Source organism: Lissotriton vulgaris, chromosome 4_1, assembly GCF_964263255.1.
Source record: "Lissotriton vulgaris chromosome 4_1, aLisVul1.2, whole genome shotgun sequence".
Taxonomy (NCBI): Eukaryota; Metazoa; Chordata; class Amphibia; order Caudata; family Salamandridae; genus Lissotriton; species Lissotriton vulgaris.
Window position 1 is genome coordinate 1,612,226,008 of NC_141691.1, and position 12,209 is coordinate 1,612,238,216.

General features: G+C 42.9%; 1 protein-coding gene across 4 annotated transcripts in view; it reads right to left on the bottom strand.

The window, feature by feature from the left end:
• Positions 1–12,209, bottom strand: part of TRPA1 (transient receptor potential cation channel subfamily A member 1) — a 913,216-nt gene that overhangs the window by 704,297 nt on the left and 196,710 nt on the right. Inside the window, exons 1-2 of one of the 4 annotated variants that reach the window (XM_086965878.1) lie at positions 8,821–8,879; positions 8,021–8,199 (exon numbers count right to left, since the gene is read on the bottom strand). In XM_086965878.1, coding sequence (XP_086822004.1) covers positions 8,021–8,143 — 123 coding nt within the window. In that variant the 5' untranslated portion in view covers positions 8,144–8,199; positions 8,821–8,879. Of the gene's footprint in view, positions 1–8,020; positions 8,228–8,469; positions 8,880–12,209 lie in introns of those variants that run through there. The other 3 variants (XM_086965880.1, XM_086965876.1, XM_086965877.1) reach the window with 3 other exon arrangements.

The window sequence follows — 12,209 nt, forward strand, 5'->3', positions numbered from 1 at the left end:
ATGACACATACGATGTTACGATATTTTCTCAGTAAGATAGTAAGGACATCTTAACAAAATTCGAGGGTTTACAATGGTCGGAAGAGCTTTCATTTGTAACCCTTGATGTAGAGAGCCTATATACTTGTATCCTACATCATCTGGGCATCACTGCTGTACGTTCATTCCTTGATAAAGAGAGAGCGGAGCTACATGACTATAATGAAATGCTACTTGATATGATACAGATCATTCTCAGTAATAACTATTTCCTGCACGACGGGTCTTGGTATCATCAAACCCGTGGGACCGCCATGGGTTCAAAATTTGCGCCGTCATACGCATGTCTCTTTATGGGATGGTATGAACGGGAACATGCATGGGGCAGATGTGCCTCCCCCTGGACAGAACACATTGTGTTCTGGGGGAGGTACATAGACGACATTATAATCCTCTGGTCTGGAACAAGTGAACAGCTTACGTGCTACCATGCCTACCTTAACAACAACAATTGCAACGTCAAGTTAACTATGAAACATGGGAAAACAGAAATCGATTTCCTAGATATACACTTTTTCATTAAAGACAACATCGTACAAAGTACTCTCTTCAGAAAAGAAACAGCATGTAATGCGGTACTGAGGGCTGACAGCTCTCACCCGCAATCAGTGATTAATAACATTCCCTATGGGGAAATGGTTAGAATCCATAGAAACTGCAGCCAGGATGACACTTTTAAAAGCAACATAGAGATGGCCAGCAAAAGATTTTTGAAGAGGGGTTACAACAGAAATGTGGTTCACAAAGCAGCCACAAGAGCAATAAACTTGAACCGTGAAGACACACTTCGCCCCAAACGGAACGAATCACAAACCATTTCTGAATCAAATCCTCCTTTGAGATTTGTCACCCAATACAATAATAACAGCAATAGGGTTTACAATATCCTCAAAAAAAACTGGTCAATTCTCAAAGGTATCCCCAGCCTCTCAGACGTAATCAGTGAAAACCCACGGGTGACTTATCGTAAAGGAAGATCATTACGTGATACTCTCTGCAGAAGCTATGTGACTAATGCAAGGCCGACTTGGTTCCCTCCAAAACCCATAGGTTTCTTTAACTGTGGTTCATGCAATGTATGTCCTTTTGGCCGTAACAAAATCAAGGAATTTACTTTCAATTCTTCCAAGACATATAAAATCACTGAATTCATAAACTGCAACACTACACATGTGGTCTATGTGTTGGGCTGCATTTGTGGGAACATATATGTTGGGAGTACGGTACGTCCGCTAAAAATCAGGATTCAAGAACACCGCAGGGCCATTGCCAGCAAAGATGTACGGTACCCGGTTAGCACACATTGTCACGAGAAACACCCAGACGATCTAACCTTTTGGTTTCATGGAATTGACCACATTCCACAAGATAGCCGTGGTGGGGACCGTGAGCTGATACTCCGACAAAGGGAAGCAAAATGGATTTGCCGTCTTAGGGCGGTACAGATGGGGAATAACACTGACCGTGAATTACACTATTTCCTTAACTGAAAGTAACCTTGGGAATAGCGAATTCACATAGGTATCTGTAAATATGGCATATCCTGGTAAATACACATTTGTAACTCATCCAGCACACTGATTTGTTGACATCTTACTTTTTTCTCCCCCTTTCTCCTTTTTTATCCTAAGAATCCCTGTTTCAACACATTGCCTCTTTTACTTGTTTTATTAAATTTTTCCTTCTGATTACTGAATTGTTTTAATGAAACTCTGTGGAGGATCTTTCTCTATACATTCTTTTATAACGATGACTGGGCCTTTGCCTTATCGTGTTTGTTACATCACTACATAGAACCTGTCATTTATAGTGCACCCTCCATACGTATTTGGCTTCTTGTAAATATTTCCGCCGTGAGCCTTAATAGGGCTGCTGTAATGACAAATCTCCAGAACCCGCCGTGCACCTAATAGTGAGCTATATTTATTACTTTGCACACCGTACTTCTAACGTTTTCTGCCGAAGGGAAACGGAGCGATTTAGTTCACATTGTAATGTTTTGAAGCGACCATGGGCCGCGACACGTGATCTGTGCTAATGGGCGGGACTTACATGGCGGGGGAGGGATCCGCCCCATCCGCTTCCGCATATCAAGCGCGATGGAGTACTTGTATGCAACCCGGGACGCCGCCACGAGACGCTATAGCAATTTGGAGCACCCGACTGCAGGTAGGAACTCAGGGGACCGCTATGATACTTGGGACGGCGCCGTGTAATTAAGTAGGGGTCGGCGACCCTCACACTTTCCTGCGACCTTCACGTTGACCAATTAATACTTTCCCGGCGAGGACTGGGGGTCTGAATATTCGGTATGGCCCGCTGTGCTGCCTCGAGCTACTTCTCGACGGTAGATTTTATTAGAGCAGCGGTATATAACCATGGTGTTTATTTATTCCATTTTTGACCACAAACAGGGCGTTATGCATAGCGGGCAGTCCAGAATGACTCTGGGGCATCTCAGATAAATTGGGCTGCCTTTATCACAATCCGGAGTCTCGCCTTATGCATGGACATCATATACTTTATAGTAACTGGGACTCCTCGAGGATATGCAGATGTGTGAAAAATGGACTATTTTGACTGTATTTAGTTGTCCCGCTTTATGTTTGTACTGTGTACTTCTGTCTCTAGTGAGATTCATACAGGATTATAGACTATATCATTTTTTCCTGACTTACAATCAACTGCTAACTGACGGACTCTCCTGATGGGTATCTTCGAACACGCGGTCTAGGGTCTGATCCACAAAGGGGTTTATTATATTGGTTGGTGTTATTTACCTTCATTGCTACTGACAAACATTTCTCTTCAAATACGTTCCTGATTATTTAAACGCACATGGTGTAGTGATGTTGCATATATGCCTACCTCCTTGATTACAGGTGCACTGTTGTCATTACCGCGAACACCGAGTTTTATTACGGACCGGTGACCTTTTCCTTTTTGTACTGATGCCGACATTGGAGCCTGGCACTAGGGGGAACAACAGGATATCGTCTTGGCAACAATTAGGTAATCCTTTCCGGTTGCAACTTGTAATTCTGGTGACATGGATGTACCTTTTTTTCTTGTAATATTTTTAAATGTTATTCTCGCCCTTTTTTTATGTATATCACCTATTGGTGGACATGCTACATACTAGCTTTATACATTGGGTCTGATTGAAACTGACTAGTCCTTCTCTACATTTTATTATATTTCATGCAACAGATTGCCTGTGGACACTTACCCCACTTTGAACCAGTTTCCCACCTAGATCGCCGGAACCCTGAAGACTAAGAGGCATAGCATAAGAATCACCACTGGACGCTCAAAGGGGTATCCGGTTGAGTGCACTTTCTCTATATAAATGGTAATTATTGGTCATGGCTATGTCCATATAAACCCCTTTGCTGCATCATGAGGCATACAAAGGAACTAGTATGCTAGGGAACATGCCAGAGATGGTACCCTTAGGAGCCTTACCAATGGAGCACTAATGATCGTTGGTTGTATACATGTGATGTAGCCATGTGATCTGATTTTCGTCTATATTACATAAAGGAATTATAGCAATTTCTATTCTCCATCTCAGGTTACATGCCTTTGAACTACTGGAGGCCACTATTTTTGCGATCCACGAGTCGTGTTTGTATAGATCCCGATTTCAATACTAAATTAATTCGGTAAGTGCTCTTCTTTTGCATTTATTGTCTGGTATCGTACTTACAACCGGCTTAACTCTGACTTGTCCACTATGAGTAAACTTGGCAATGTGTCTATTCCATTTTCATACTATCCCTTCGTTCCAATGGTGCTGTTGCCAAATCCCCTTTCTACAAATAGATTTTGATCTAACTACTCTGAAGTATTCCAAGGGGTTTGACTGGATACAACTCTCAGTATCAATGTAGTAGTGCCTAAATGGATGTCGTCACCTGTAAATATTATGTGCTATTAATGTGTTTGTTTTTTTGTATAACTGGTTGTACATACTTAGTCTATTTTTTAAAAATATAATTGCAGGGAATTTTGAATTTTGCCACAGAGACGGTGGCATAGAAATATTTCATGAAACAACGGGTGTTTTTAAATTCTGGATGTACATGAATGTAAATAATATGTTTTATGGGTTTTGCTTTGCACTACTGGTTGTACATATTAGGCTTATTTGTAATGGTGTAAACCCTGAGGAAACTTGAAGGTTGCCACCCAGATGGTGGCATGCTATTATCTCACATAACAATGGGTGTCTTTTAAATCTAGATGGACAGAAATGTATTGTCTTCATTTTTTTTTTTTTTTGTCTTGTTGAGAAAATATCGTAACATCGTATGTGTCATGGGTCTTGATCATTGTTCTAAATGTTGTGTTTTGTTGGTACTTGTAAAACTTTTTAAATTGTATATTTATGTATATATATGTTTGTCGCTTTTTACAGCCCTGACGAAGTTCCACATGGTTAAAGGAACGAAACGCGTTGGCTGTGCCTGTATGTGAAAAAAAACTACTAATAAAGAAGAAGATATATAATATACTTTCTTTCCTTTGGACTCTCATTGAGTGCACCAGTTGCTCATGCATGCAGTTTGTACTGCGCATGACACAACACACCTGCCAGTCCCCCACCACTGAGACCAGGCACTGGCGTGCACCAAAACTAGCACACTGGCAGCACGAACCAAATCTGAATGTGCAGGTGCACAAGCCTTGCTCAGGGGCTTGGGCATTTTAATGGCCTGGGCACAGTGCTGGCTGTGCTTCGGAGAAAAATTCAATAGACCTGGCCCTGAGAAATAGGTGCTGGTGCTCAGGACCTGAAAGCACAGGCACAAACTAAGCACTGGACCTATTGTTATCAAAACTTTACACCAGTGTTTCACCCCAGGGGTCCGGGAAACATTCCCAGGGGGTCCGTAGTCTGCAGTTTTAAAAGCACAGCAAAGTTTCTTGTCTAATTATCAGCTTTCGAACAACAATAAAAGTGTCAAGATAATGCCAGTGATTAATGTACCTGCTGGAGAGAGAGAGATGAGTTTTGTTCAGTGGCAGCTTTCACTTAACTAATGTAGCACAGAGGGTTAATGTGCCTACTGCAAAGAACATGTAACCTGCATTTTAAAAAGTATTTTATGTGCATAGGTTACTGCTTTTGTCACAGAGATTCTTTTGTTACGGCGCACTTCATGAGTGACAATCGTAATCTAGCAGAGGGACCTATAAACTGTCATCAAAGAGCTGCTTGCAAACTGCATGGTACCAGTTAGTAACTTTTGTTTTTTCCCAGTCATTCATTATCCTGATCCTGCTAAAAAGATTTCTTTGGGTGGAAATACATTTTTAATGTTAAAGTCAGTGCTAGCCACTGTGTTATGTTCTGAATCCTGAGTTTGTGCTTTTCCAGACCAAGCACTCTTTAAAAATCCCTACCAGTATGAATGGCATGTGAATACTACACCTTGTGGTCTCCTTTACCTTATGCAACATTTTCTATACACTGGTTTACATGTATGATTAATTTTATCTATATATGTGTGATGTAAAGTGCTCGGATGTACCATGTTACAACGCATACTATTACAACTACCTACCGTTACAACGCGACCATTACAACGCATACCATTACAACGCATAGCGCTTTGAGGTGCTGGATAGTGGTAAGTATAATTTACTATTCTAACTCCAGTCCCCGTGGACCCTAGGGAAGGTGTTGGATAGTAAATTATACTTATTCTCTATCCTAGAGCGCCCCCCAGCGCAATGCGTTGTAATGGTATGCGTTGTAAAAGTCGCGTTGTAATGGTAGTGCGGAGTAAAAGATGCGTTGTAACGGGTGTATACCAAAGTGCTCTGACATCCTACAATGGTATGAGAGATGCTATAAAACAAATGAAATACATGTGACAGAGGGGCTATTCCGTCAATATAAAATACTAAGGGCCAGATGTACCACCCGTTTTTATGTGCGCAAACGGGTTCGCGAACCCATTTGCACATGCAAAAACCTATTGGGCCAATCTGCATAGCCTATTTCGTGAGTCACAATTTTTTTGCGACTCGCTAAATAAGTTTTGCAACTTGCTATTTGGAAGGGGCATTCCCTTCCAAATAGCGAGACTCAAAACTGTACAAATGTTTTGCGACTGTAATTGCAGTCGCAAAACACTCGCAATCACCACCTACTTCAAGTAGATGGTAATGCATTCGCAAATGGGACGGGGTCCCCAGGGGACCCCTTCTACTTTGCAAATGCATGCAAATTTATTTTTAAGGGCAGGCAGTGGTCCCAGGGACCACTGCCTGCCCTTAACAAATGAAACGAAAATGTTTCATTTTCTTTTCTTTTTTTAATGCATGGAAAACGGGCTGCATTTAAAAAAATAAGGGCCAGATGTAGGTAAATGAGATTTACCGATTTTTAATTACCGAATTTTACCGATTCGGTAATTAAAAATCGGTAAATCTGAGGGGTGGATATGTAGGAACATCCAGATGTTCCTTTTACCGAATCGGTAAATATCTGTATTTACCGATTCGGTAAATACCGACCGGTAATGCCCCATTCATTCCTATGGGCTTTGAAGCCCATAGGAATGAATGGGGCATTACCGGTCGGTATTTACCGAATCGGTAAATACCGATTCTGACAAGGGTGCAGGGGGTGTCACTTTGACACCCTCTAGCACCCCCAAAAAAGGTTCGGGGGCCATGTGGCAGGCATACCTGCCCTAAGGGCAGGTCTGCCTGTCATATGGCACAGGTGTGCATGCACACATGTGCATGCACACCAGAATCGGTATTTTACCATCAAATAGTATTTGATGGTAAAATACCGATTCTGTAATGCTTGTGGGACTCAGAAGAGTCCCACCTACATATCAATTTTACCGAATCGGAAAAAATACCGATTCGGTATTTTACAGAATCGGTAAATTTACCGATCGGTAAATTTACTGATTCTGTAAAATACAGGGCCCTACATCTCAAATTGCATTTACCGGTCGGTAACGGCCGAATTCGGCCGTTACCGACCGGTAAATGCCTACCTACATCTGGCCCTAAATGCTTTATTTAAAAGCAGTCCCAGACATGGTGGTCTGCTGATCCCAGCAGGCCACCAATCCTGTGGAGGGCTGGCATTCCCAATGAGCTCACAAATTGCGAGAGGCTAATTAATATTAATGAGCCTCGCAATTTGCGACCCCATTGGGAATCCCAAACAGTGTACATTTCATTTAGTGACCCGCAATTTGCCACTTGCAATGTGTCGCCAATTGCGAGGCGCTAAATGAAATGGTCGGACATCTGGCCCCAAAATCCTTAGTACTTTGAGTATTTGTTTTGTGGGCACACCTGTGTTTTTTCTTCGAATTACTGTTTTAATATTTGAAATCTAACTCATACAAATTGGTGGGGATCCCCGGCTTCCAGTGGTGACTCAATGGGGGTCCTCTGGAGTCAAAAGTTTGGGAAAAACTGCTTTACACTATACATTAAGTGGCATTTGGCTCCATCTTAGTTCTCAAAAGTACTTTTAATCATCATGCACTACATTCTTTAGCATTGCATTCCGAAATTCTTGTTGTTTGGTTTTTTGTTTCAGTGCAGCAGGTTTTTGTTAATCTTTTAGTCAGCAGTGATGATGCAAGCCAGGTCCACATGAGCTTTGCCAAACCTTGTGTTCAATTCAACCCTGGGGCTAAGGGTCCAGTTTTATTTGGTTGCACAGTTGCACTAGAGACCATCGCCCCCTCATGAACAATTGTAAGCTTTCAGGAAGCTGTACTTTATGATAATGTACACCCAGTCCAGGAATAAAGCACAATTCCCTGGGCAGAAGTGTGTGGTTTGTTCCCAATCCAGACAGCACTGAAGCTCTACAGACTGCAGGGCATACAGTGCCCTGCCGGCTGCTGCAGCCTTCCGTGCTCCAATAGTGCTGGCAGCTCACCAGAAGCCGCTGACTGGCACCTCCCTGCTCCGTGTACACACAGCTACATACCTCAAATACGGTCTTAGTGGGAGTCGGTGAGCAGCTCTCGACCTCCATGTCCAGTCCTTGGTACATCTCTTCCCGCTTGACCGCCTCCGCCGCGTAGAAGATCCTTTTTATCGACTTCTTCATGCTTGCCACGGTGGCTGTCTTCCACGGGTCGCTGAATCGCCGCTCCGCCCGGGCACCTGGAGAGAAAAGCAGCAGGAAAGTGTCCTGAGAAATGCAGTTACCAGGCTCCAGGCGAGGGTGTACACAGTATGAATTCTTATCTCCCTTTAATCTTCACGGGCACCACGCGCAGGCTTGCCATCTGCTTGAGTGCTATCTCTAGTGTAAATGTATCATCTACCCCTAAGTACGGTCGCATCCTGCAGCTGCGGAGGGAGGGGGCCTCCGGTGGGAGCCACTACCTGAGGAAACTTTAATCACGCACAAACTAAGAGAACATTGCTTACAACGCACGGAGTCCTTCGAAAACGAGGTAATGCTGAGAAACAAACATCTGAGTCTAGTTTACTCAACGTGTTCCCTGTGTCTGCCTCGGAAGGATGGAGGAGTCAGCAGTGACGCGCTGGAGGGGCCCCTCCTCAGCCTCTTTAGAGTGCAGACCTCTGGAGCTCGTTTCTTGGATTGCCACCTCTCTTCGGAGTGTGTGCGCTCTTTCCTTTCAGAGTTTGTAGCTCGTTTTTTTGGTTTATTTGTTCTGTCTCTATGAAGTGTTTACACTTCCAGATTTCGTCTCTACTCGCTCCCGTGCACGAGCCCCGCTCCCAGCTCTACACTGGCGCTTTGGATGTTGTCCCAACCTGTGTAAGCTGAGCTGCCTGCTCTTCGCGTCTGTACACGCCCCGCCCTCTCCTTCCTAGTTGCCACAGGTCCACGTTTGATTTCGCTTTATATAGTTGCTTAAATGTGCCATCTGCAATTTTCCTCAACTCAGTTTTGAAATCCGTTTTTTCATCTTTCAGAATGTGTGGATTTGTTTTGATTTTTAAATTGTCTTTGGGACCATGAGAATTCCAACTACAAGTCTGCTTTTTAATTGGAAACATCCTTTCCAAATTTTGATTGCCTCATATATTTCACAACCTTTTCGTGACCAATTCGACACTGTGTTCAACTCCTATCTTTGTTCCATGGTCTAAATTCAAAATATTCCTTTATTTCTGGAATTTTCTAAAAAAATAAACACTGCAGTTTCCTTTTATTCAAAATATGAGAGATTACCTTTGTCACAACAGATTCAAGTAGGTAAACGTGTTAACTTGCACAAACAAGCACTGGCAACTTTTACAATGCACTACCATTACAACAAAACTTTTACAATGCAACATCCATTACATCGCATGCCATTACAACGCAACCAATACAACACATGACACTACAACGTATACCACTACAAAGCATGTCATTACAACACAGTCATTACAACGCATACCATTACAACGCATACCAACACAACGCATAGTACCCTTACACTATCCAACACTTACCCTACTGTTGCACCCCCTGGAGTTAGAATAGTAATTTTTACCCCTGCACTATCCAACACTTACCTTACTGTTGCACCACCTGTAGTTAGAATAGTAATTTTTACCACTACACTATCCAACACTCACCCTACTGTTGCATCCCCCCTGGAGTTAGAATAGTAATTTTTACCCCTACACTATCCAATATTTACCATACATGCAATGTAATGGTATGCGTTGTAAGGGTATGTGTTGTAAAGGTAGTATGCGTTGTAATGGAATGCGATGTAAAGGTAGTTTTTAAAAATTCGTTGCAATGGCATGCGTTGTAATGGAATGCATTGTCATGGATGTTGCGTTGTAAAAAATGAGTTGTAATGGATGGTGCATTGTAAAAAATGAGTTGTAAAGGTATGCGTTGTAAAAGTATGCATTGTAACGTCCTACATTCCCAAAATAAGGTATAGTATGCGCAGAGTCCAGTGGAACCCCAAAGGTAGGCAGTGGTTGAAGTAGATATCACCTTACTCTCTATTTGTGGTAGTGTGGGTGAGGAGTACGGCTCTATCAGAGGTAGTGTTAAGCATTTGTTGCACACACTCAGGCAGCAAATGATGTCACTCACTCAAAGACTGAACTCAGACCAATTTGTTTGTATCAAACATATTATTAAGCTATTTTATTTCTAGAACCAAGCCAAGCCTGGTGCAGGTAAGTGAAATAAATGCTTTGAAAAATCTTATGCAATGTTTTACAGTTGAATGCAGGTACAAATGCAGTTGACTGGATTACAGGTAAGTCAATGTTTTGAAATCACTTTTCAATTACTTTACAGATTACTTTGTACGTCACTTTTTTGATTCGTTTTTAAGTTACTTTTTCTACTCAGTGTGATATGCCTAAATATTACACTGGGACTTTTCCTAGAGAAAGATAAGTAAATCAGTTTTGTACATTTACAGTTTTTCAGTGTTTCATACAAACCAACTCCACACAGAAGAATTTTCAAGAAAAACAGTCGATGTAATCCTATGAGAGGAAATGAGTTATCGGTTTGCAGGTAAGTTCAAGTTTGTGGGAGTTGGTATTCTGGGGTTAGAGCCAGGGTTCCGCCAGGGTCAAGGATGCACTCTCAAAGCGCCCTCAGCAGCACTAGGGAGGTCGGGTGCAGTGTGCTGAGTCCCAATGTTATCAAATGGGGGATAGGGTGCCTCCGGTTGTTGGCTACTCATGAGCAGGACAAAAGGCTGTAGGGAGTAAAGCTCCTGGTGTTAGGCTCAGGGCAAAGAGGGATTCCGTTTAGCACACAAAGTGCACCCGCATCGTTGGAGGGACGTCCGGGTGCAGGGTGCTGTTTTGGCGTTGAGTGCCCAGTTGTTTTCAATGGGAGTTGACGGTTTTGGATTTAGGCTGCAGGCTCGGTCCACAAAGACTTCCGGGAGAAACCAACAGCTGGGCAGGTAAGTTGGAGGGCTCGGGGACGTAGGTGCACTGTTTCATTCTCCAAGGCGCAGGGCGGCAGGGTGCAGGGGTGTCTTTTGAGGTCAGATTTCACCTTATAGTGGCATAGATTTGGAGGGACATAGAGGGGAATGAAGTGGCATAGAGTGTAATGGAGTGTCATAGAATGGAATGGCATAGAGTAGAGTGGCATAGAATAGAGAGTCAGCGAGTAGAGTAGCGTAGGGTGGAGTAGTGTAGAGTGCCGCAGAGTACAGAACTATAGATTAGAGTGGTGTAGAGTTGCATGGAGTAAAGTGACAAAGTGGAGCAGTGTAGACTAGAGGGGCATAGGGTAGTACAGTTGTAGGAGTAAGTAACTAAAGTGTCAATAAAGATGGCAAAAACAGTGAAAGCAACATAAATCGGAAGATGTCTGCCTGTGTTAAAAGTAGGGAAGCACATTGCATGTCCACAGAATATTACACAAAAGCTTTTTAATAAAAAAGTACTAAATACTGCAAAAAGTAGAAGAAGAACACATGTGCTTGGTCCATGCCCAAGGGAGGAGTTATTACAAGAAAGGAAGGGAAGCTTACGAGAGCTAAGCAATTGAAAGGTTGCAAATGAGAGTGACAGTAAAAATAGCTAATGCTATGCTGTGGGCGGGTTATAAGCTCACCGAACTGTAAACAACATGACTGACAGCACAGAGCATGCGTTGTGTAGCTGAGATCCTAAAACGATTGGTGTTTATTCAAGACTCAGAATTGGGCATTGTTAAAATTCTGTCTTCAGAGATTGACATGTTATACCATTGGCATTTTCCAATACATGTAAGAATATATTGCAGTGCTTTCCAAATGTATTTTTTTCAACAGGGAAGCCAACTTTTCAATTTGACACAACCATTCTTTAGTTCATTAGATGTAATCTTGTAGATCTTGTAGATCTTTTGATTTTACTGAAGTTTATTCTGGGAGGAACAGCAGAGAGTCGCAGAGAGCCTCAAAAGCGAGTGGCAGTGAGCTCCGAGCAGGAGTAGCAGCAGCAGCACTGAGCCCCGTGCTCCCACATTTTAGACCCGCCGACCCCCGGACCCACCGGACCCCTAAGCCCCTGCAAGCCTGTGTCCAGTTTAAGCTACGGAGCTCATGCTGTGGCAACATGCACAAGACAGAGGGGATAGAGGATAGAGGAGACAGTAGAGATACCACAAGGGAGACTGTTCCGGTCCTGGTTTTGGTTTGCCTCTTTGGTTTGCTGCATCTCCGTGAGGCCTC